The 27,030-nt window shown below is 47.4% G+C and overlaps 1 protein-coding gene across 2 annotated transcripts in view; it reads right to left on the reverse strand.

Annotated features, from left to right (window-relative positions):
• Nucleotides 1–27,030, reverse strand: part of SEPTIN2 (septin 2) — a 1,039,523-nt gene that overhangs the window by 390,082 nt on the left and 622,411 nt on the right. For both annotated transcript variants that reach the window (XM_086944012.1, XM_086944013.1), the window contains exon 7: nt 24,490–24,607. In XM_086944012.1, coding sequence (XP_086800138.1) covers nt 24,490–24,607 — 118 coding nt within the window. The remainder of the gene's footprint in view (nt 1–24,489; nt 24,608–27,030) is intronic.

A 27,030-nucleotide genomic window follows, 5' to 3' on the forward strand; every position in this document is an offset into this window, starting at 1 on the left:
CGACTCCACCATCACACCCCAACTCCGAGACATCATCAACACCTCCTTCGACACCGCCACCTTCCCGGAGAGCTGGAAGCATGCCGAGCTCAGCGCCCTACTGAAGAAACCAACAGCGGACCCCAACCGACCTCAAAAACTTCCGCCCCATCTCGCTCCTTCATTTTCCTGCCAAAGTCATCGAGAAGATCGTCAACAGACAGCTTGCCGCCTTCCTCGAGACGAACGGATCCCTCGACCCCTCGCAGTCCGGCTTCAGAGCCAACCACAGCACCGAGACCGCCCTCATCGCAGCCACCGACGACATCCGAGCCCTGCTCGACAACGGGGAAACAACGGCACTCATCCTCCTGGACCTCTCCGCAGTATTCGACACTGTCTCAGGGGTGTGGAATTTAATAAAATATCTACTTGTCCATGGGGCAGGCTGTTTAATAAATCTACTCGTCCTGTAACAAAATCTACTTGGCCCCTTTGTGCCATGTAATGTGGCAACAAATTACGCAGCAATCTCATTATATAAGAGTTCTGATAAAGCCTCTCTGATTATGACAGGCTTCATACCATAATAGTGTTTGAATACTAGCAATTCCTTTATGCTGCTATTTTTCTGCAGGTCTACATACTGGGGTTGAAGGTAGTCGTAAGCAATAATTTCAGGGTTGGAATGCCCTTTTTACTCTGTGCAAACCTACTAACGTGCACGTTTTAAGGGTTTTCAACAATTCTTCTCTAATCACTTCCCATACTGAGAACGGTTGGAAATTTACTACTGACAGTGGCCGACTTAAAACTTCTTCCAGGGTTGGGAAAAAAAGTGATTGGAGGAAAAGTGAACTTGAAAACATTCAGATTTTCACGTGAGCAAATCTACACCTGCATATTTGCTCATGCTAAAATGCAGTTCACAAATATTTTCTGGGAGTACCATTTCTTGGCCTACTTCTGTAAATTCTTGTGAATTCATGGAAACTGTACATATGTAGTTACTGCAAGGATATATACCATGGATGCACTTTTGAGACTTTTTTTAATAATTGGGCCTCTAATTAGGCCTGGCGTTAACCATGACCTTTTGTTTTGTTTTTTATTCTGTCTCTCTCAGTCTATCAGCTGGCGTCCCTGTAAGTACAGTATTTTGCTCTTTTAGAAGGAGCATATTGGCACCCAAAGTAGTTTTGTTCAGTGCCCAGAACCGCTGTGGCAATGTGTGCTGAGACCAACATTTTTGTGTTTTGCTTTTGCCAATGCTTGGTAGAATGGTGAGGACCCAGCAGCTCTCACACTGTTAAGGTTTTACAAAAACCATGCCTAAACAAGTCACGCCTTGACAAAAACAAAAGGCTGACCACCAATTTCCAATCCACTAGCTTTGCCACTTCTTGTTTATTTTTGTTTTCCATATTTGTATTTAAACTGGTTACACTGATTTTCCATTCTGAATATTTTTGGGAAACACTAACCTAGATCAACATGTTACTAAATGATGCTGCAAAGATACGGTACCTAAAATCTTACAGTAGTTTAGCTAAATGTTCTCTTTTCTTACATGCATTTTTTTGTGAACGTTTTATTTTGAAAGCAAAGAATCATCACTCTTGCTTCGAAGCTTCTGCAAATATTTGCTTATAATCAGAGAGCATTCTGAAAGCATTATACAGAGCCTCATATTACTAAACTTTGAACTAAACTTTGAACATGTGTGTACACTTTTATACTGGAACCACTGTCAGTAGTGCAGGCTGAGCTTAAAACATTTACTTTTAGTGCTCACCCTAATAATAAAGGCTTTACGTTAATGAACCATATATACAAGTTTGAACAGCATTAACACACATATTACCTTAATTGTAGAGAATGGCCTTCCCTGATCCACAATGTGGTACTGTAAACTGGCAGCCAAAGGGTTTGTGCTGCAGGGGGTTGGGCCTACTTGTCCCAAGGACAAAACACACATTAAAACTTGTTGCCCTTGACCCCAAACAATATGTCCCGGGCGTCGGGCTATAGGAATTCCACTTCCCTGCTGTCTGCCACCGCACCCTAATACAGCGCCTTAGCAACACCGGCATCCAAGAGAAGGCACTGGAGTGGATCGTCTCGTTCCTCGCCGGAAGAACACAGAGTCCGCCTCCCCCCGTTTCGATCCGAGGCCACCAAAGTCATCTGCGGCGTTCCGCAAGGATCATCACTCAGCCCCACCCTCTTCAACGTCTACATGAGACCTGAGGAAATAGAAATTTTTAGGTAAACCTATGTGTCCCCAACTCGCACCCCATCCATGCACACGTGTTCCATGTATGTCATGTAATTCCTTTTCTGTGCCTGCTAGAAAGACGCAAATACATTTGCGTCCAACGTTAACATGTCAGTTATACAGTTCTCCAAGAAAATCACGTTAATTAGGCTTCTAGGCCTATGGTGCCAACGTCTTTACATGGTGCACTTTTGAATCTCGCACACGTTTTCCTCCATGTTTTCTGGCCCAATCGAGCCAGACCCTTAATCGGGGCTCTAAGTTCTTTTCTGCCTCTGAAAGCTGCCGTTTAGGTATGCATCCCTGACCTCTGCCTTACTTCCTGCTCAGACGAGCGGTGCCCGGCTCGGCCTGATCTGCTTGCCAAGACGATGTTTTACCTACAAGTTATCTGCTCAGCCTCCTCGAAAACACATTCCAGTCTAGTGAAATAGGTAAACATATTCCCGGCTGCAGAGCAAAGGGCCCTGCCTTCCTGTCTCCATGCAAGTAATTTACTGCTCCCGTTACCATGGTAGGCCCATGGCCCCCGCACTCTACATGAAGATCCATATGCACGCACTAGCATTCAGTGATGAACGGCCTCTGCCCGAGAGACCTTTTACTCCAGACACTACATCCTCAAAACATACGATATCAGATATGCTGTATGTACAGGTCGTTCTGACATCCCAGACATTAGTCTCCTCTACTAGTGCTAAAGTTAAAGCCCCCAGCTCCCCCAGTCATGCTCAGTTGCACACGCATCTGTAATACATTTCTGCTGACTCTGCAAATCTACCCTAAAGCATCCACCCACATGTGACGTTTCTTGTGACGATTCTCTGACATGTCCAGTGCACGCCCATGTGTACGCCTTCTTACACGCCTCCTGTTACGCACATGTGTTCTTATCTCTCTCTTTTCACCTGTTACGCCTACTGTATTCACTTTAAGTATATTGTTTTACTATATATAATGTGTGATGCTAATAAAATGTTGAATGTCCCTTCCTGAACCTTAGTGATGATGGAACCCGATGTCCCATGCTTCGAAGCATTTCATTAAAGCCCGTATGACTCAGATACCACGGACTCTGCCTCTCATTTGATTGAGCTATCCTTTATGTAATTTAATGTAATCAAACATTGTACGGTAAAATATTTACCACATAATTTGGCGCCCGAATAGGGACCCCCTTCCCCACTCGCTGGCGATGTACCGCAGGCCTTGACCCCTACGGACCCCTGACGGAACCAGTGCACTCCTGCGGGTTTTCCTGCTATCTCCCGCAGGCCCACGGAGGAGACGGAGACTGCGACCCGGCATCCAGACGAGGCGGTGAGGAATGCGGAGGATCCCGACCAGAGCCCCTAGTCGAGAGAGCAAGGTCCGAGGTATCCGGAGGCCCACCTGATCCGAGGCGCATGCGGCGTAGTAGCAGCCAGATGTTGTAGCAGACCAGTCCAGTCCAGTTTCCGAGGCCTTCAGTTATTGCTTCCCGGTGAGTACCGTTGTTGGGAACGCATCTAGACGGGTTCATTAATTTGTGCCCGGTCAAGACAGGTCTTGGTACACAGACCTGGTCCAGACGTGTTCATTTCGGTGGACACGGTATGACGTGTCTCTTTATGGGACCGGTATTGTCTGTACTGTTTTAGCAGTGCATCTAGAAATTCAGTGATTCAGTAATTCTAGTATTGTATCTCGAGATTTCAGTATTCATGTGTCTTCTATATATCAGGTAATATCCGTCTGAAATGTTTTAATGTGGTTTAATGTCGTGGTATGATTGACTGTTTTGCTATTCATTACTGTGTTTATTGTGTTCACGTTTAAAGCAATCCGACAATGCCACTGTTCTCGAAATTACGTCAGGAACTAGGAAAGGGATACTCGAAGCAGTTCCTGTCCCGCCTAGGGACACTCCAGGACATTTTATGTACAATAAACATGGTTTAGATGCCATACTGTACCTAGATTTGTGGGTGGATTATACAAAAGACCTGGAAGAGAAGTATAGATGGCCTGTCTCAGGGACATGGGATGCTGATTGCATCATGAGAGTAGAAGAAGCAATATGGAAAAAGAAAGCCAGGCAATCCCAGAAAGATGCCATAGAATTATGGCGTAAAGAAGCGCATAGAAGAACAGAGAAAGAACTCAGGAAAGCAGAGAGAAGTAGAGAGGAATCCGAAAGAGCTAGAGAAAAAGAGTTACTAGAAGAAGGAGAACGAGTCAGAATAGAACAACAAGACAGACAAAGAAATGCCCTTATTACAGGCATGTATCCTGTTCTCGCCGAGGGCCTGCCCAAGGCGACCCCGGAAGTACCCCGTAACTTGCCACCACCATTGGTCCCGACTAAATTACGTCATAAACAGACTGCAGCAGACATTTTCCTTTCCTCTTATTTAGATGATGTAGCTCCAGAGTATACCAATATACGTGTACCACCTGCACCTGCCGATAATGTTCCTACTAATACTGCTCCTCAACAGTCTGTTCAGGTTGACACGACCCCTCCCACTGTCCCTCCTGCTACTGTTCCTCCTGCCACTGGCCCTAGTAATCCTTTTGGCCACCTTGCGTTGCCACAAACATTGCCTGCTCCTATTACTACTTCACCTACCCGAACAGTTCCAACTTTTCCACCGATGACACAGCCAGTTCATGCTTTTGCTTCCGCTTCAGGAGGCGCAACAGGAGGTCTCCCTAACACCCCGCCTCAAGTAAAACGAACGACGCTTAGAGATCTAGCATTACAACGTACACCCAGGGCAGCGACATACGCAGCCCTTAAAGAGTATGTTACAGACTGCAGATATGACCCAGTACCAGGCGAAGACGGGATGGTACTATACTCACTACGTTTAAGGCGCGTTGCAAACTATTTGGTTCTTCTGCCACATATGAAAACACATCTAGATAACATATATAATTTCATTAGAACAGGGGAGAGACCAGAATGCATTCAAGAGGCCATGGCACACAATAAGGTCGAGACACAAAGCATGATTTTACAGTTTTTGATAAATTGTTTGATTAGGGAACGAGATCGGCCAGGCCACAGCAAAGAAGAAATGGATGGCCTGATTAAATGGAGTAACAATATAGCTGACGGCAAACATAATACACAAGGTTGTATAGAAGCCATGTACAGAAAAATCCGTAAAGAAATTGTACTGATACACGAAAGGGAAAACGCAGCTAGGGAAGCTGAGAGAGGTGACACCACAGAGGAAGAGGACGATTTGTTGGATATAGAGGAAACACCAGGAACAATAGCGTATGTAGGTAAAGCAAGACCTTTTGACAGACCCATTTGCCTAGAAAGCAAGAAACGTTTTCTTTCTCCCATACCAGAGCAATGTTCTCTTGAACATTTATTTCAAGACACTGATAAAGTACTGAAACAACGAATAGGTTACAGTGAACTTAGTACTATGCGTGAACAAGAATTAGCCCGATCAGCAGTACAATGGGCTGGAAATAACTGTGTATATAAAGATGATTCAGTAGCGCAAACATTTTTGACTCTTTCCCCAGACGAACAGCGACTAGCTGGTATGTACATGATCCAGCATCTCATTATATTATATGAGAGTCAGCATTCTGATCCAGGTCCCCTATATAATATATTAGAAGAATTACTCCTAAAAAGATGGAGGCCTAGGTACCGATTTAATTAATACCATTCTAGAACAACGACACAAATACAGAACTTTTCTGACTCTACATTTTGTTCCTGTTCCACCTCCAGTAAGACAACCCTTTTACATAGACAGACAGAATCCCTTACGAGAAGTTCACCCCGTCCAGGCCCCAGGGGGTGCGCTTCAACGAGTATTCGTATACACACCTTTAAGCAAAATGGAACTATTGGAAATGAAGAAAATAGTGCCTTGTCATGATAAAGATCCAGCAGGGTTTCATCGTGAATTAAAAGACAAGTTACTCATGGGGGATTATACATATTCCGATATTCTTAAAATGTTAAAAGTACTGTTGCCCGCCGGCACTTATGAAAAGCTTAAAGAAAAAGAATGGGAGGTGGGAGATAAAAAGATTAATTGGACTGAATTAGAAGACGAAGAAAATACACGAACCCCAGGTACGGGTCTTGGGGACAAAGCTAAAGCATTACCAGGATTATTAGTACAGGTCTTGCCGAGGTTATTGGCAATTAAAAAGGAAGACTGGGATGCAATCTCAGCCTGCAAACAGAAACAAGACGAAGACACTAGTGATTTTTATTCCAGATTTGAGAAATGTTTTATTATTAATAGCGGTTTGAAAACAAGTAGTGAATCATATCCACATCTTTTTGTAACCAAATTAGTCGAAAATTCCTTACCACAAGGTAAAAACAGAGTTCTGAAAGTTGAGAGTACCTGGCAAGCAAATACCCCTTCTCAAATGCTACAAATGTTACAGTACCACCAGAACCGAATTAGAGAGGAACATGATCATGAACAGAGACGTATGAAAGACACGAAAATGAAAGTATTAGTTGCTCATTCTGTTCCAGCTGATGGTCAGAAAAAGGGTACAGCACCGCCAGGTCATTCTGCAGCTCCCGTTAAAGGGAATTGCAACTACTGTAAACAGCCAGGTCACTATATAAACGAATGTACTGTTCTGAAATATAATATTGCTACAGGCAGGACGAAAGAAAGACCGCGTCCTCCTAGACCAGAACATGTTCCACAGAATATTCCACAGAATACGCAACCTCCACAGCATGCACAACAAACAGTAGCAGTACCCCAACCCCAACCTATTGCTGCCACGCAACACGTCACACAGCAAATGTACCAGTATGCACAGTCAGATTACCCTGATTATCAGCAGTACTCATGAAACAGCCTAGAGAGGGAGGTTGGCTTGCCTCTTATCGAGGTTCCTGTAGATCAAGAGGGTCCCTATGTACATAGTCAGGTATTAGGGAAAGACAGAAACATTTTGATTGACACAGGGGCGAGCAGAACTACCATCAGTCATGACGAGGTTCCAGGGGCACCCCTCTCAGGCTCACAGAATGTTTCCCTGGGTTTTTCAGGAAAGCCTATTGTTAACGAAGTGTCAAAGCCAGTTTCGCTAGAAGTTGGTCCATTGTCCCGTACTACTGACTTGTTACTTACGAAAGCATGTCCTGAAAATCTGCTTGGTATTAAAACGTTGAAAGCACTAGGAGCAGTGATATGTTGTTCTCCGGAAGGAGTGAGATTATTTTTACGTGATTTCAAAGGTCATTATGTGTTGAGAGATTTTGATCCAAGATTGAAGAATGTACCACAGCATTTATGGGCGCAAGGTCCAACTGATGTAGGTTGTATGCACATTACACCTTATCGTGTTACACTCAAGCAGGGAGTTGTACTGCCCAGAATCCGACAATACAAATTGCCCCCTGAGGCTGTAGCAGCCTTATTGAAAATTATTGACGAACTGATTGCCCAAGGAGTAGTTACTGAAACTGATTCCAATGTATGTAATTCTCCAATCATTCCAATTCTGAAACGAACTGACCCAAATGCACCACCAGTCTACCGATTGGTGATTGATCTGCGAGAGCTGAATAAATACATCATTCCACAGTACCCAGTAGTGCCAGACATCTCTTCCCTATTGACTGCCATTGATTCTGAAGCTGCGTTCTTTACTGTAATTGACCTCAAGAACGCTTTCTTTAGTGTCCCCATTCATCCGGAGAGTCAATATCTTTTCGGATTCTCTTTAAATGGCCGAAGCTTCAAATTTGCACGTGCACCTCAAGGGTTCACGGAAAGTCCTAGTATTTACAGTCAGGCCCTGAAACGACAACTAGACAGTATCCACATGCCTACTGACACTGCTCTGCTGCAATACGTGGATGACTTGTTGATAACAGCACGGACCGAACGTGACTGCGAGCGCGCATCACTGACTGTCTTGTATTTCTTGGCCGAAAAGGGGCATAAAGTGTCCCCTTCGAAGCTACAATTCTGTGCCCAGCAAGTGGTATACATTGGGCACTTGCTGTCCAAGTGGGGGAGACAGTTGACACCAGACCGCATCCAGTTAATTGCACATCTACCACAACCCAAGACACAAAAGGAGGTACGGGCCTTCATTGGCCTCACTTCTTACTGCAGACAGTGGATTCCTCAGTACGCATATCTAGCTAAACCTCTCATACAGTTGACAACACAGGAGGCAGCGACTTCGACTGTCCTCCCTTGGACTCAGGAACACACACAAGCTTTTGACGAGTTAAAGAAAGCTTTATGTCAAGCACCAGTTTTAGCGACTCCATGTCACAGCAAACCTTTTACACTTTTTGTCACAGAACGCGATGGCACAGCATTATCTGTGCTCACACAAGATCAAGCAGGACACAATAAGCCTTGTGCTTATTTTTCTAGTACATTGGATCCAGTGGCCCAGGCTCTGCCTGCGTGCCTCAAATCAGTTGCAGCGGCAGCTTTAGCAATCAGACAAAGCGACTCGATAGTGTTAGGACATCCCCTGACAGTACAAGTTCCACACTCAGTGGAAGTTCTTCTGAACCGTACCCAGACACAGCACTCGACTATAGCCAGACTGACAGGATATGAATTGACATTGTTTCAACCACACATAGAGATCAGACGTTGCAATACATTAAACCCTGCCACATTGTTACCATCGAGTACAATTGACCCGACCCCGCATGACTGCGTAAAAGTCATCAATACTGTAACGAAACCCAGACAAGACTTGACAGACATTGCATTACCCGACCCGGACCTGACACTTTACGTGGATGGTTCATGCATGAGAACAAGCACAGGAGAGTTAGTGGCCGCCTATGCAGTGACCACTGAAACTGAAGTCCTAGAAACACATCGTATTGACACATTGTCTGCTCAAGCAGCAGAACTCATTGCTCTGACCCAAGCCTGCATCCGAGCCAAGAACCTGAAAGTAAACATATATACAGATTCACAGTATGCATTCGGAGTTGTTCACGACTTCGGTATCCTCTGGCAAGAAAGAGGTTTTTTAACATCTCATGGCGCCAAGATACAGCATGGTCCCCTCATTCAAGCTCTGTTAGAAGCAATACACTTACCTGCTTCCATTGCTATCATGAAGTGCAAAGCACACACGAAAGTCACAGACACCATTTCCCAGGGTAACGACCTGGCAGATCGAACAGCTAAACTCACAGCTCAGACTCAAATAGACATTCCAACGGACATGACAAAGACTGAAGTATCATCACAGACACATTGTATGACAGTAAAGGATCCCACTCTAGATGTACTCGACATACAGACACATGCCACTCCAGACGAAATCAAGAAATGGACTGAACAAGGAAGGATCCAGACAGATCAGGGATGGATGACGAAGGGTAGAGCCACATGGTTCCTCCCCGACTCTATGGTTCAAATTATCATTAATACAGCACATAGTCCAGCACATTTAGGAGAAAAAGCCATGTTAGACAGCATTCAAAACCTCTGGTTCAACAAGCATTTACGTGCAGCAGCAAAACAGAAAGTGCGTACCTGTATGATCTGTTGTCAGTTCAATCCAGGCAAAGGCATTCCAGTGGAACAAGGTGGATTCCATCCTCCTGACCATCCTTTTCAAGTCCTCCAGATTGATTATATCCAGATGGACCGATGTAGAGGTTTTAAATATGTCCTCGTAGTTGTATGTGCCCTTTCCAGATGGACAGAAGCATATCCAGTCCCAGATTACACTGCCGCGACCACTGCCAAGCAGTTGGTTCGTGAATTCTTCCCGCGATACGGCTTGCCCCGTGTTGTGTACTCAGATAATGGACAGCCATTCTCGTCCGAGCTTATGAAACAGGTATCACTCCTGTTAGGTTACCAGTGGAAATTTCACTGTGTACGACACCCCGAAGCAGCAGGTCTCGTTGAGCGCCACAACCAAACTCTGAAAACACGATTAGCCAAGATCTGTGCAGAAAAAGGTGTAGATTGGATGGTAGCTTTGCCAGTTGCCCTCTTCTATATGCGCATGGTTGCTCATTCTAGAACCGGACTATCTCCTTATGAGGTAATCTTCGGCCGACCTCCCAATATGTGGGGGAACGCCTATGCCTCGTAGAATTACCGATGTCGACAGTACTATGCTGACAGATTACCTAGCTTCCTTGATGTCTGCACTACTATCTTGTCGTTCACAGGTCGCGGCTGCCTTCCCGGACAACACCCAAGTAAAACCGCATGAAATCGTTCATGGGAATTATGTCTACGTACGAAATTTTGACCGCACAAGCCCTCTGGAGCCGAGGTGGAAGCAGCCAAAGTTGGTGTTGATGACGACGAGGACCGCAGTGAAAGTAGAAGGTAGCAAGGGGTGGTTACACTCGAGCCACGTTAAACGGTGTTACGGACTGTGTCCAGGAACCGAAATCAAAGACTGCCCCCTTTCGGACACTGACTCTAAACTCCCCCTGTTAGAGAAAACGCCCCAACAGGAATATCGAGCAAAGTTGAAGTCTAGTAAGTCAGACAGCGTTTAATTGTTTAAGTCCCCCTCGGGTGAAGCGGTTAGACAGGTTTCTGACATGAATAAGATAGACCCAAGTAGTCAGAGAGATAGGCGTATCAAGAAGAGAGAACAATACTGTAAACGTTTGCACAGCCGATGTATCATAACGTTAATTTTCATGTTTATTCTGAGCATTTCGATTGTATGTATAAGTTTCATGTTACATGATTTCTTTCCTTCTTTTGGTTCAAGCGCACATAATTCCTCTAATAACTCTGTAGAGCACACTTTCAGCGACCTGCCCCCTCATGAATTATCCTATCGACTAGCAATGAGCAACAATGCCTTTATTCGTATGTTACACCACACTCACCAGACCAGCAATGCCACCAATTGCTGGGTATGTGGCCGACTCCCACCTTATCAGAAATACAAGGGAGCTCTGCCCCTCTTTCCCTACCCATTTACATATAATGGTTCATGTGGAGCATGGTTTGCTTTAATGTCTTCCTTAGATAGTAAGTCCAAAGTTTCCCAAGGCAATTGGATATGGGGGAATCTGAATACAGTCATGAATAAAGCATGTTTCCCAGACGCAGACGGTCTTCCCCAAAGGAGAGGGACCGACCTAGAAAATGAAGTGTATGAATTAGGTAACTTTTCCCTCAATCTCATGATCCTGAACGTCCAGTCCGAGACTAATTCGAACTTGCCATTTATAACAGTTTTGCCAGTGAAAGGCGAACTATGTGTTAGAAAGAATGGTTCAGTACATCTAGGACACAGGGATTGTAATACTGTGGTCGAATTCAGTGACAAAGGAAAGTCTACGTTCAAAGCCTCTCGCCATTCTGATTTCATTTGTGGTCACACCGCTTATGTACATCTGCCCCCTGATTGGGATGGGACGTGTTACATTGCGTTCCTATTACCACCTGTTTTCCTAGCCCCACCTGATTATCATCGAAATTCACGCCTTGTGCATGTAAGACATAGAAGGGAGATCAAGTCCCCAATAGTCGATCAGACTGAGACAACATGGGAACAATATACCGATTTCAATAAAGGATTCTTTTTCTTTGTAGGTCCTGTTCAAAACAGTAAACTGATACGCAAATTAACTAGAACACTGGAAGCGGTAGTGAATGAAACTACTTCTGCTTTGGGTAACCTGACCGAAGAGCAATCTGCTATGAGAATTGTTGTTCTTCAAAATCGCCTTGTCCTTGACGTCATCCTGGCCGATAGGGGCGGGGTTGTAGAGTGATCGGATCTAGTTGTTGCGTGTTTACTCCTAATAACGCGCCGTCCGTGTATAAGGCCATAACACGGCTTCATGAAATTACTCACCTGATACACCAGAATCCAGGCACCTGGACTTGGTCCGGTTGGCTCTGGAGAGTAATGGCTGCCTGGGGATGGAAATTGCTATCATTCCTAGGAATAATACTGCTTATCCTATTCAGTTGTTGTCTCTGTCTGCAATGTGGGCCAGCGATTTGCGGCGTGTGCGCCACAGCTTGTATTCCAGGTCCAAGTTCCCGTTCCCGAATGATAAAAGATGAGCAAATGATGTTATATGAACAGATAGATGGTCTCATGAAAATAGACGTATCCTAAAGAGTGTAGTAGGGGCCAAGGAGGGAATGAGGAAATAGAAATTTTTAGGTAAACCTATGTGTCCCCAACTCGCACCCCATCCATGCACACGTGTTCCATGTATGTCATGTAATTCCTTTTCTGTGCCTGCTAGAAAGACGCAAATACATTTGCGTCCAACGTTAACATGTCAGTTATACAGTTCTCCAAGAAAATCACGTTAATTAGGCTTCTAGGCCTATGGTGCCAACGTCTTTACATGGTGCACTTTTGAATCTCGCACATGTTTTCCTCCATGTTTTCTGGCCCAGTCAAGCCAGACCCTTAATCGGGGCTCTAAGTTCTTTTCTGCCTCTGAAAGCTGCCGTTTAGGTATGCATCCCTGACCTCTGCCTTACTTCCTGCTCAGACGAGCGGTGCCCGGCTCGGCCTGATCTGCTTGCCGAGACGATGTTTTACCAACAAGTTATCTGCTCAGCCTCCTCGAAAACACATTCCAGTCTAGTGAAATAGGTAAACATATTCCCGGCTGCAGAGCAAAGGGCCCTGCCTTCCTGTCTCCATGCAAGTAATTTACTGCTCCCGTTACCATGGTAGGCCCATGGCCCCCGCACTCTACATGAAGATCCATATGCACGCACTAGCATTCAGTGATGAACGGCCTCTGCCCGAGAGACCTTTTACTCCAGACACTACATCCTCAAAACATACGATATCAGATATGCTGTATGTACAGGTCGTTCTGACATCCCAGACATTAGTCTCCTCTACTAGTGCTAAAGTCAAAGCCCCCAGCTCCCCCAGTCATGCTCAGTTGCGCACGCATCTGTAATAACAAATTTCTGCTGACTCTGCAAATCTACCCTAAAGCATCCACCCACATGTGACGTTTCTTGTGACGATTCTCTGACATGTCCAGTGCACGCCCATGTGTACGCCTTCTTACACGCCTCCTGTTACGCACATGTGTTCTTATCTCTCTCTTTTCACCTGTTACGCCTACTGTATTCACTTTAAGTATACTGTTTTACTATATATAATGTGTGATGCTAATAAAATGTTGAATGTCCCTTCCTGAACCTTAGTGGTGATGGAACCCGATGTCCCATGCTTCGAAGCATTTCATTAAAGCCCGTATGACTCAGATACCACGGACTCTGACTCTCATTTGATTGAGCTATCCTTTATGTAATTTAATGTAATCAAACATTGTACGGTAAAATATTTACCACAGACCTCTTGCCGCCATCGCACGCCAACACAACCTCAACATCATCTCCTACGCCGACGACACCCAGCTGATCCTCTCCCTCACCAGAGACCCCGACACCGCCAGAACCAGCCTACACGAAGGGATGAAAGACGTCGCCGAGTGGATGAAGAACAGCCGCCTGAAACTGAACTCAGACAAGACGGAAGTCCTCATCCTGGGACCATCGCCCTCCGCCTGGGACGACTCCTGGTGGCCCCCAGCCCTGGGCACCGCTCCCAAGCCAACAGACCACGCACGCAACCTGGGCTTCATCCTGGTCTCCTCCCTCTCAATGACCAGACAAGTCAACGCCGTCTCCTCATCATGCTTTCACACCCTACGCATGCTTCGCAAGATCTTCCGATGGATCCCAACGGAAACCAGGAAGACGGTCACCCAGGCCCTTGTCACCAGCCGATTGGACTACGGAAACACCCTCTACGCCGGAACCACAGCCAAGCTACAGAAAAAACTCCAACGCATCCAGAACGCCTCCGCCCGACTCATCCTGGACATCCCCAAACGCAGCCACATCTCCGGCCACCTGAGGGACCAACACTGGCTCCCTGTCAACAAGAGGATCACGTTCAGACTCCTCACCCACGCACACAAGTCTCTACATGACCTGGGCCCCAAGTACCTCAACAACCGCCTGACCTTCTACAGGCCCACCCGCCGGCTACGGTCCACGAGCCTCGCCCTCGCCGCCGTACCACGCATCCGAAGAGCAACCGCCGGAGCAGGTCCTTCTCCTACCTGGCGGCCAAGACATGGAACTCCCTCCCCATCCACCTTCGGCTGACCCAGGACCATCTCGCCTTCAGGAGACAACTCAAGACCTGGCTGTTCGAGCAGGAGCAGACCCCCCCCCCAAGCGCCTTGAGACCCTTCCAGGTGAGTAGTGCGCTATACAAATGTTATGATTGATTGATTGATTATTGCACTGCTTGCATTGCTTGATAAATCATTTGTGCCCGATTGTGCCGGTGCCTCTGCCCATATCTTAGCGACATCACAGACTGTGCCCCAACCTCGCCTTGTTTCACTTATGTTTTTGCTGCCATTTTGGTGATGTTGTGCCTCATAGCCCGTCTCTCCACCCAGCTCCCGCCTCCCAGCTGCTCCTCCCTCGCACCGCCCCCCTATACTATCTACATATGTCATAGCAACAGACGCGCAGCGGTCGCGCCCCATGCGCGCCAAAGGTAAGCCTGTCTACGCCCGTCCGCGCCTGGACCGTGCCCAACGCCAGACCCCCTGGCCCGCAAAATCTCCACCCGCATTACGTACGACACCGCTACCCTCTCAGCACTCAACTCCGGCCGTCTCCCAGACTGCTACCAAGCCGCCCCAGGACACACCTATGGACCCTTCACCTGCCACTCCTGCAAGTACGACTGCATCAGGACCCTCGCCAAACCCACTAACTCCAAGCAGAGCTCCGACACTAACCACCTGAAGTGTATCCTGCTCAATACCCGATCGGTCCACAAACACGCCACTGAACTATGGAACCTACTAGACACCACAACGCCGGACGTCGCCTTTCTTACAGAAACCTGGATGAACGCTTCATCAGCGCCTAACATCGCCATAGCCATCCCGGATGACTACAAGATCATCCGAAAGGACCGCATCAACCAAACAGGAGGAGGCATCGCCATCGTCCATAAGAACACCATCCGCATCACGACCAGTTCCGACGACAACCTCGCAACCGCCGAACACCTTCACTTCCAGATCCACACCGACCCTAAGACCACACTCAGAGGTACCCTCATTTACAGACCCCCGGGACCCCGCACACAATTCAGCAAAGACATCCCCGACTTCATCAGCCCACACGCCCTCCCCTCCGAGGACTACATTCTACTAGAAGACCTCAACTTCCACCTGGAAAAGAACAACAACAGCAACACCACCTCCCTTCTGGACAACCTCGCCAATCTAAGACTCAAACAACTTGCAGACACCCCCACCCACTACGCCGGGCACACGCTCGACCCAATCTTCTCCTCCAGCAAGCGCGTCTCCTTCAATCACTCCACAGAACTCCATTGGACGGACCACAGCTGCGTTCACTTCAATTACAAACAGACCACAACCCACAACCACCCACAACCAATCCCCCGCAGAAACTGGAACAAAATTACCACCGACCAGCTCTTCACATCGCTTTACCAAAACCCTCCTGCCAAATCATTGGACCCAAATCAAGCAGCCAGCAACCTCACACAATGGATCACCCATAGCGCTAACGAATTAGCAACCTTGAAAAACTATCAAATCAAGCAAGGTAGCAAAAAAGCCCCCTGGTTCAATGACGACTTTAAGAAATCCAAGAAGATCTGTCCCACCCTCGAGAAAACCTGGCGAAAAAACCCAACCACGGACAACTTGGCCACCTTCAAGAACGCCACCCGCAAACACCACCAGCTGATCCGCCAAGAAATCCGCATTCAAGGACCGACTCGACAACAACGCCCACAACAGCAAGGAACTATTCAACATCGTCAAAGAATTTACCAACCCCACCGCCGGCACCAACGACATCACTCCCTCTCAAGACCTCTGCGACTCTCCAGCCTCGTTCTTCCACAACAAAATCGCTGACATACATAACAGCTTTGGCGACCAGTCCACTCCACCCACCTCCGATCCAAACACCCCCCAACAACCTTTGCGCCTGGAACCCAATCACCACTGAAGACACCATCCGCTTGATGAACTCCATCCACTCCGGATCGCCAATCGACCCATGTCCCCACCACATTTTTAACAAAGCTGACTCCATTATCGCACCCCATCTCCGTGATGTTATCAACTGCTCCCTCAACTCCGCTACCTTCCCGGAAAGCTGGAAACATGCCGAACTCAGCACCCTCCTGAAGAAACCCACAGCAGACCCCACCGAACTAAAAAAACTACCACCCCATTTCGCTCCTCCCATTCCCTGCCAAAGTCATTGAGAAAACCGTCAACAGTCAACTCGCCGCCTTCCTCGAATCCAACGGCTCCCTCGACCCATCACAGTCCGGCTTCCGAGCCAAACACAGCACCGAGACCGCCCTCATCGCAGCAACAGACGACATTCGAACTCTACTGGACAACGGAGAAACAGCTGCCCTCATCCTACTGGACCTCTCCGCAGCCTTCGACACAGTCTGTCATAGCACCCTTATACAACGCCTCAGCAACGTCGGAATACAAGGAAAAGCCTTGGACTGGATCATCTCGTTCCTCGCCGGAAGAATCCAGAGAGTCCGCCTTCCCCCTTTCCAATCGGAAGCCACTGAAGTCATTTGCGGCGTACCACAAGGATCATCACTCAGTCCCACCCTCTTCAATGTATACATGAGTCCCCTAGCATCCATCGCGCGCCAACACAACCTCAACATCATCTCCTACGCAGATGACACCCAGCTGATCCTCTCCCTCACCAAAGACCCAAACACCGCCAAAACCAACCTACACGAAGGGATGAAAGAAGTAGCCGAATGGATGAAGAACAGCCGTTTAAAACTGAACTCGGACAAAATGGAAGTCCTCATCTTAGGATCATCCCCCTCCCCTTGGGACGACTCTTGGTGGCCACCGGCCTTGGGCAACGCACCCAAACCAACGGACCACGCACGTAACCTGGGCTTCATCCTGGACTCCTCCCTCTTGATGACCATACAAGTCAACGCCATCTCATCATCATGCTTCAACATCCTACGTATGCTCAAAAAAATCTTCTGTTGGATCCCCACGGAAACAAGAAAGACGGTCACCCATGCACTGGTCACAAGCTGACTGGACTACGGAAACACCCTCTACGCCGGAACCACAGCCAAATTACAGAACAAACTCCAACGCATCCAGAACGCCTCAGCCAGACTCATTCTTGACATTCCCCGCCAAGCTCACATTTCCGGTCACCTGAGAGACCTCCACTGGCTCCCCGTCAACAAGAGAATAACGTTCCGTCTCCTCACCCACGCACACAAAGCCCTCTACGACCTAGGACCCAAATACCTCAACACGCGCCTGACCTTTTACACCCCCACCCGCCAACTACGATCGTCCAATCAAGCCCTCGCCGCAATTCCACGCATCCAAAGACCCACCATGGGGGGGAAGATCATTCTCCTACTTAGCGGCCAAAACCTGGAATTCTCTCCCCACCCACCTCCGCCTTACACAGAACCACCTCTCCTTCAGAAAACAACTCAAAACTTGGATATTCGATAAGTAACGCATCCCCCCTCCCTCAAGCGCCTTGAGACCCTCTGGGTGAGTAGTGCGCTATACAAATTTTAACTTGACTTGACTAGTGTGCCAACCAACAGCCTTTTCGGCTACAAGTATTTTTCCTTGTTCAACAGGCTGGCTAATTTAAAAGTTAGAACATTATCTTCTAAATTGCGCGGTTAGGTCCTAAGGATTTAAAATAAGCCTTCAACAGGTTAGAAAGTGCAGACATGGTTTAACCATATTCATGTTCAGGGCAGCTCCCGGCCATCATGAGTCACAGTAGGCGTGTGCTCATGACGGCCAGAGCCGTCCGAATGTTGCCGCTCCGCCCACGCACGGTCAATTCCCCGCCTGTGCGGGAGAATTTATCAGTGGGCGGAGTTTGGACAGCTCCTGGCCGTCATGAGCACATGCCTACTGGGACTCATGACGCCGGGAGCCGTCCTGGGTACCTGAGCGCAACGCTCAGCCCCCACCCCTCGCACCGCGGCGGAATTTGTAGCGCGGCGAAGGGGTTAAGGGCCTAGTTCAAAGGTTGCTTGTAGTTTGCCCTAAGTATTTACTGTAATTCCCTGTTTCACACCTTGATTTTCAGACCTCAATGCTTGCTTAAAGGGCGAAGATGATGTCCAGTATTTTCAAGGTGGTATGCATGGCATCAATAAGCACAGGTGGACTATTGTCAACAGTTTGTGTGTACTTACTTTCCCCGATTGTTCCGTCTCATGGGGGCAAGTGCTCTCTTATCCTCATCCATTCTTGTGGGAGTAGAAACTTTCAGTAGTTCCAGAACAGTAGTTTGGGGTCTTCTTTTAAGTCATCTTCTAGGTGGCAGGGAGGACAGATGCCCCTGCTTGCTTGCACATTGCCTGCTATACACCATGTCCACAGTATCAAAAGGACTGGTAGGAGTGATGTAGTAGTTCAGAAAGCAGTTGTTGCTTATGTGCCAGTCTCCTGGAGTAGCCTCTGAAATTTCTGAACTGATGAAGGAACTACTTGGCAGAGGTTAGCAAACCCAGAAAGCATGTGGTGGCCCTACTGTCTTCGAAACAGTAAAGTAGATTTTAGCTTTTTCCTCGAAAAGGTGCAAGCAGTTTAATAGCATATCCGATTAGAGAGCAAATGGTCAGGCTAAAAAGAGCTGGGTACCACACCCTCGCGGCCCAATCCAGAACAAACAAAACTTTCTTCAAAACTCAAGGCAGGAATGGCAATTGTTAACAAGTTATTTACCTTCCTTCACTAATGCTCCTTCTGGTTGAGACTATCATGCTGCAGATTCCACATCTTTTGAATATTCCCCAGGTGTCAGACTGGTGTCAAAACTTTTCAGCAGTACCTCTGTGCTCCAGAAGGTGGTGTCATGCGGCTACGCACATATGCCATTCCGCTCCAGAAATTACATGGAGAAGTCAACCGATGTGGCTAGGGACAGGCCGCCCACGATGTCTTCAACAGAAGATGGAGTTTTCGGATTGATTCGATACACGGAGAATAGTGAAACGTGTATGATAACAATACCGTAGAGGGTACAGTGGACTGTGCACCGAAGGGAACCCAAAGGAAGGTTTTGAACTGGAGCGCCGCAAACCATGTCCGAACCCGATGGCGGAAAGAAAGTAATTTAACGATGGAGTCAATGCCCATGCGCACTAACACCGAAAGGAGGGGTCACCTTACCTTGTGACTGTGAAATACTTCTTTGAAGAAAAACAAGTTGCAAATATCTAGACCCAACACTAGCTGGCGAGAGTATGCAAAGCCTTTGTATCTACAGCACACAGGTCTCAAACATACAAACAACCGTTATTGTGAGGACTGGGTAGAATTTTACACAGCAGGAGCAAGTGGAAAATTCACTCACATGGGTAGAGGTAAAAACAAAGCTGTGTACCAGAGTACAAAATACACTACTTCCACTGACAGCCTTGCATAGCTGAGGTACAAAGGACAGTATGACATCACAAAAAGGGGATTAACTCTGATTGTCACCCTTATATCAGAGCTTAGCATGAGGTCTCAGTTGAATAAATGGAAGAAATCTCAGAGGGCAAACAATTATCAAGCTCATTAGGGTAATAGGCACAAAAACAATGAGAAATGTACAAGGAGATGGGGGCACAGCTTAAATCCTTGTAGATGACTTTGGCCCCAACAGTCCCCTTACCTTTCACGCTAAATATAACATATGTCTCTATCTTTCTAGCTGGAAACAATATGACCAGGTTGATCTGGTACCAGACTTCTCATCTCTTCTTATCAATGTAGGTATCACCTTGTAGAGCAAAACATTGAGTGAATGCTTCTTCAGTGAACTCAAACTCAACAGATCTTGACTGGGAACAGATGACAAAACTGATCGTGGGACCACTGCTGAAAACTATGATCCACACCATACACCATGTGACAAGCAAAACTAGAGAGACAAATTAAAGAGGGAGGCACGTTTGACAGAAAACGTTAGGCTGATCGCTCTGGAAATAAAAGAAAACTATTGATAAGTTTTAGATGTTTATTAAAAAGATAAACTTTGGGGTCATGGCCAGCTGCCCACTAAGATCTTTGCTTTCTTGGGAGATCTAGGAGGGTTTCTGACCTGCCACTGAGTAGGCATGGCTAGAGTAGTGGCCTGAACTTGATTGGGGAAAGACTAGGTATAGACTGCTTGCCTTTGAGAGAATATCTTACAAGTGCACAAAGGCAGCGTGCCACGAAGCCTAAAGGCCCTTCTTTTCTGCCATATGCTATGCACCACAGTGAGAATCCATGCAGAGTGCAGATTGTTGAAAATTATATTAAATGGGGCTTAGCTCCCAAGTATGAGAGGTGGAAGGGGACCTACTACTGAGAGGATAGACTTAAGAGTAAGACAGCGAAAGCAAACAAGTGTGCTGGGGCACTGCAGTATACATGCAATATTGTTTCATTTCTTCCAGCCCAACAAGTAGGAAGGGATTAGTCTGGACCTCACAGATGGCAACAGTGATTGCAGCTAACTTACAACTGAATCACTGGTTCAGGCCCAGTGACTGAGGCAGCCAGAGTGAGGCTAGACGCAAACAATCCAAAAAAAGGGCTACAACTGTGAAGGCCATCTTGCAGTCAGGTGTGTGCAGGAGGACAAGCATTGGGCAGCCTTTACTGAGTCATGCAGAGGTACCACACATAAGAGTATTGTGTGGAAAGGGTGTGTATTATATGGTGTCGTTAAGCAACCTCACTTTGTAATACACTTATCAACCCCTTTTAGACCCTTAGGTTTCTTTTCTCAAACCTTCGGCTCAACCCTCGGTAGCTGTGGCTCTCAGCGGCAAGTCTTACACAAAGGAACAAGTATAAAGCATTAACAATTGAAAAATAAATTGACAAGAAACCAAAGAAATCCGACACTACTTTAGAAAAATATGAAAAAGACCCACTGGAGGTTTCCTAAAATATAGGATTTACTAGGTACAGTAAATAAGGTTATTTCACTCAATCGCAAACAAGCACTGGCAAATTCAATAAATTTGGCACTTAGAAACCTTTTCACCAAGGAAAGCAGTCACTTCGAGTCACTTTACGCAACTAACTAGCAGGGAGTCAGTCAGGGCGACCAGCAAGGTCTTCAGAGACCATTACCTCAGTATGTTAAGCAGTTTTCAGTCAGTTCCAGGCACTTTTTTTTATCCGTTGCAAAGCTTTACTATGAAAGTATTCATGATGCAAGAGATGAAGGAAGGATATTGCAGATGCTCAAAGAATGCTATGGATCCAAAGCGGTAGACGGGGGTGCTGCTCAGACTACTCATCCGTCCACTAAGCTGGTGAGGCGTTCCTGGATGCACGGTCAACATCCCTCGAAGTCCTCTAATGGCAGAAGTCCAATCATCACTGGACTACTGGTCGTCAAGTATCACAGTTACAGGCCAATCCTTCCTGTGTGGATAACTCGCCCTCTGGGTGTCCCTGCTGCACTCAGAGGACACTCCCGGGCTCAGTAAACTTCGATACAACTATGTGCTTTGGGTCCTGGTCTCTGGTGATGCAAGGCCCCAGTTGGGGGGCTGATTGAGGACTTTGGGCTACCAAATGGCCCCAGCAGTCTTCTCAGTGGTTGTGTCCGTGTGCTGTGAACAGGAGGCCAGATTGATGATCCTTGTAGTCTCTTGGCTTTGCTGGGCTCTGGAGATGACTTTTCGAGCTGGACACAGCAGGCGCAGTCCCTCTCCTTTGCTAACCACGCGGTTCAACAGGTGCAGTCCACGCCGGTGTAGCCTCTTTGCTGGTTCCACGGTGCAGCAGGTAAGTGCTTCGATCCTTCTTCCAGTCCAGTGGAAAACTGAATTCGGGGTGCCAGAGCTCCCCTACTTATGATCAGAAAATGCCCTTAGGGCAGGATGGAGTTGGTAGCCAATGTGCTACCAGGTTACCTCCCACTTGATGACCACTTCCTTGCAAGTGTGGCATCTGGGCATCCCAGAATGCACCATTCTGCCCACTTCCAAAATGGCTGGATCCCTTTCGCAGTGTAAGGAGCTCACTAACACAACCCAGAGGTGTGGCTACCAAGGGCGCTACACGCCCCAGGAAAACTGGTTTGGCAACCAGTTTCCCCGCTCCTATTCCAGGTGCCAGCCTATCTATCTGAAAAATGGAGCAGCTCCTCTCCCAAGCATTGCTCATTTTCTCTCAAAGGCTGCTCCTCCTTCAAAGCTCGTCTTTTGGGCCAACACCTGTGTGAGCTCCTGCAGGAAGGAGCAGACACCACCTTTCAGAGCAGGCTCCCTACTGTATCCTTTCCAGGGAGCTGTTAGCACGTCTCCCCAGTAGAGCGAAAAAGCTGTGTCGGTTACAGGTCCCTGTGTGCAGCTGGTATGGACACAGGAGACTGACGGTAACAAAGTTAAAATTTTGCTTAAGTTGCGCATTGCAACTTAATACATCTATTTTGACCTGAGAATGAAGTCAGACTTAATGTAACAAGTGGCTTGACACCTTGGATGATCCACTTTGTTTGCACAGCTCCAGAGCACAACTGATGTCTCAGCATGTACTCTGCACCAGGCCCGGAATGGCTATAGAGGGCACCGGGCAATCAGCAGGTGCGCCGCACGGGTGGGGGCCGGTTTTGGCACCCACCCAGAGTGGGGAGAGGGGGCCGGCGAGCACTTAGCCAAGGCCGGTTTTGGTTCCCTGTCCGGCCCTGCCCTGCACTCGCCAATCGGGTAAAACACGTCAGTTCTGAGTTTTCAAATCCATAACATGTAAAGTTACATGTTCTGCCTGTGGTATATGTCGCATCCTGCCTTAGGACTTGATATGGGAAACTTACACATATTTCAGGAATTAGGGGTGGGCACAAGTCTGGCTTTGCCATTGCTTTAAATGGCAAAGTCGGTCCAGTTGTTAAACTGCCCTTCAAGCCTGCAAATGGCTTTATTTGTGTCCCACCCAGAGTGTCACAACCAGTGCTGCAGTACATGGGAGACCCTCTTAACATATTCATTGGGTACCAATTACAAGGGACTAAAAGGTAAGCTTGCCTAGTCAATTAGGTAAAAGCCAATTTGCCATATCAGTTTAAGGGTAAGGGCAGAGGCACTGAGGTCTGGTTAGCAGGCCTCAGTGCACTCAGTCGAAAAAAAAGCAGCTTCAGTCCAAAAAGTTAATGACGATCATACAAAAGAAGGCATTTGCTTACAAGTACCATCAAACAATACTCAAATCCCACAGCACAATTAAGAGGCTATGATAAACCCCACAGTGAGAGGACAATTTGAAGGCAGAAGTGTGGTGTGGTGACTTCTAAAGGGAAACTCAAGGGCTAGGTTAATATGTTTTATTGTTTGGATCTAAATGGAGAGTAAGATCCCTTTTACTTTGATAACTGACCTGTTAAAATTAAAAATTGTTCAAAGGAAGATGGCGAATCACACTCCACAATGATATTTAAAGAGTCTTGCTTGAGTGACAAGGAAAAATTTGATGCCTGCACCTGCTAAAAGGGATCAGTACTACTTTGGGCATACATACCTTCTGTTCCATTCAGCATTTTTCAGCTGCATTTGTTTGAAAAGTGACCATAGGTTTAGAACTTAACCTCATAGATGCTATTAAACATCCCTCCCCAGTGCTGCGCTGTCCATTGGAACTAGTGCTGAATGGACGGCCAATGGTCGTGCGCAGCACTGGGGAGGTAGTGCTGCCGTCGGCCAACGCACCGAGGCAGCACTTAAGGGGTTAAGACTGTATGATTATGATAAATATCCACTCAATTGCTCCTCCAATAGAGAATTTTGCAGAGGCCACTAAGGGGAAAGGGGGGAATAATGGTGGTTCCCAGCACTTTAAATGTATGATATGCTTTTTCAAAGTAATACAATAAACCAAAAACAAGCTTTTTTTTTTAATGATGCCACTAATTATAGGGTGCCAACCGAAACTTTAAAGACACATGTAACCAAGAATCTAATAAACTTATACTGTGGTCCAAAGTTATGGATTTGCAACAGTGACGACAATACTACTTTCAAAAAGCTTCTGAGAAACAGAGCGAAACAACCCACGTAAAAGACAAAACACAATGACCTACTTTGTTCTCAAATGTGGTTGAAGGAGTGCAAGAAATCCTCTACTTTGAGCTGGATCCCTTATCAAGGTAAATAAAGTACATCAGTAAACCTACCCGCCTCTTCAACCTCTCGCGTTCCTTCAGTGTTAAGGTGTCTGCTTTCGCTATCACGGGAACAATGTTAACTTTGCTGTGGATGGCCTTCATAAATTCAACATCTAAGGGTTTCAGTCTGAAATAAGGAAAAACCAATTATGCACATGCTTAATAAAATAACTATTATTCTCAGCAGAGTACAATTTTCAATCCCCATCCTAGCTATGGGTCCCAAACCAATGCAAACCTTTACAAAGGAAAAGAGCATTCTTTACGACTATCGTGCAGTATAAGGAATTAGCATATTGATTTGTCTTATGTAATGAAAAATTTCCTATCAAAACTGAAAGTTTCAATTCTATTAAGGAAACCGAGGCAAGGACTAGGCTGGGCTCTCTTCACTTTTTATTTCCAGCAGCCTTTAACATAAAAGATTTGAATAACAAGAAATTACATTTCCAATAAGAGCTTGGGAATAAAGAAGCAATAGTCTATCCAATCAGGACCCTGCACCACCATCAAATCAGCGCAGGGCAGACTCTATCCTTTTTAGGTCTTGTGGCGTTAACCGCGCGAAAGCGCAGTCTCGCCAGAGAACTATTGTGACCGACGCAGCTTTCGAGGAGACAAGACCTGGTTGCGCGCATCTGCCAGAATCGGATCAGAGCGGGTGGCGCGCACAACCACGCGCTCCGATTCCGCCAGGCTAGTCACACCCACACCAACAGAGACGCGCGCGCACACAGCACACACGCAGAGACATACACACACGCAAACACACACTAGCGCACATACACGCATGCATACACACGAGCGCACGCATACAGAGAAACACACCACCACCCCCGCTGCACACACGCACACGAGCGTGTTTGCCGCCACGGTGCGAGTCACCGCTAAGCATACGGCTCGCACCGCCCTTTGTGCCCCCTGAAGTCCTGAAGTGTGCATTGTGCGAGTCTCACCCCCATCACGACTCCCACACCTCTCTGCCTCGCCTGCGCCCTGGGTCACTGAGCGTACGCCAGGCGGCGCGGGCACTGTAAGCGCACCGCCCTACGAGTCGCACCTGCCTGGTACGACTCGTACACTCACTTCGAATCGTACCATCTCCCAAGTACGCTCCCGAGTACGCTTCTCACGCGGGATGCGTGAGACTCGGTAGGTTTGTGCCCCGATCGGCGTACGAGGCGCACAGTGGTGTTCAGGCCTCACGGACAACGCGTCCTCGCCTTAGGTCTTGCCTGCAAGCTAGGGAGGGCTTGTTTGGAGCCTCTTGTTACCCCCTAAAAGAAGAAACAGTGCCTGAGGCCCAGTAAAGTGGTTTGAGGGGCATTTAACACTGTTGGAAGATTGAACATTGCTAGTAAGAACTGTGACATCCCAAAAAGTAACTGGAATCGTTTTAAGGTGACTGAAACGGGTGGCACGCACAACCACGCGCTCCGATTCCGGCAGGCTAGTCACACCCACACCAACACAGAGACGTACACACACACACGCGCAGAGACATACACGCACGCAAACACACAGTAGCGCACATACACGCACACATACAGAGACACACACCACCCCCCCGCCGCACACACAAGAGTGCGCGCGCACACACACACACACACACACAGACAGCCCCCCTCCCCTGCCAACCCCCCCCCACTACAACTAAGATCCACTCACCTCATCGGCGAAACTCCGGACTTCAGCCGCCACCGCGGGGCTCTCCCTCTGGCATGGGAGCCCCGCGTCACCATTGCTCCTCTCCCGACAGGTCCTCTCCTGACCAGCCACTCCGTGGGCGCGAGCTTCCAGCAGGAAACGGAAGTCCCGCCCCACGGTAGTTCTCGTCACGCGCACCACAGCACCAGCGGTAAGCGGGCTTCATTTTTTTTTTTTAAGGTGTATTTTCTTTGCTCTTGTTTAGGTAGCCTTTTAACTACTTAAAGGGACATTTCTGAGACAGTGAAATGAAGTAAACATGCAGCTGAGGCAGCAAAGTCTTTACATTGAGAAACTTTGCTGCATTTATCCAGCCAGGTTGCCCCCAATAAAAAGAAGGAAGCACTGTAACAGCTGTGAGCCCGTGCCTAAGGTGCATCATTAGAGCTGTGTGAATAATACCTGCGTCAGCCACGTGCGTGAGGTGCATCATCAGAGCTGTGTGAATAACAGCTGTGAGCCTGTGCCGGAGGTGCATCATCAGAGCTGTGTGAATAATAACAGCTGTGAGCCTGTGCCTAAGGTGCATCAGAGCTGTGTAAATAATAACTGCGTCAGCCCCGTGCGTGAGGTGCATCATCAGAGCTGTGTGAATAATAACAGCTGTGAGCCCGTACCTAAGGTGCATCTTCAGAGCTGTGTGAATAATAACAGCTATTAGCCCGTGCCTAAGGTGCACCATCAGAGCTGTGTGAATAATAACTGCGTCAGCCCCGTGTGTGAGGTGCATCATCCTCATTGCTCAGGTCACCCAAATTCCTGCACTCTCTACCACACTGCTTTCAAAAACAGCATACTCTTGCACGCACTCTCACTGCTCACCAATTCAAAGTTTGCTAAAAA

The sequence above is a fragment of the Lissotriton vulgaris genome, chromosome 11, assembly GCF_964263255.1.
Source record: "Lissotriton vulgaris chromosome 11, aLisVul1.2, whole genome shotgun sequence".
NCBI classification, from domain to species: Eukaryota; Metazoa; Chordata; class Amphibia; order Caudata; family Salamandridae; genus Lissotriton; species Lissotriton vulgaris.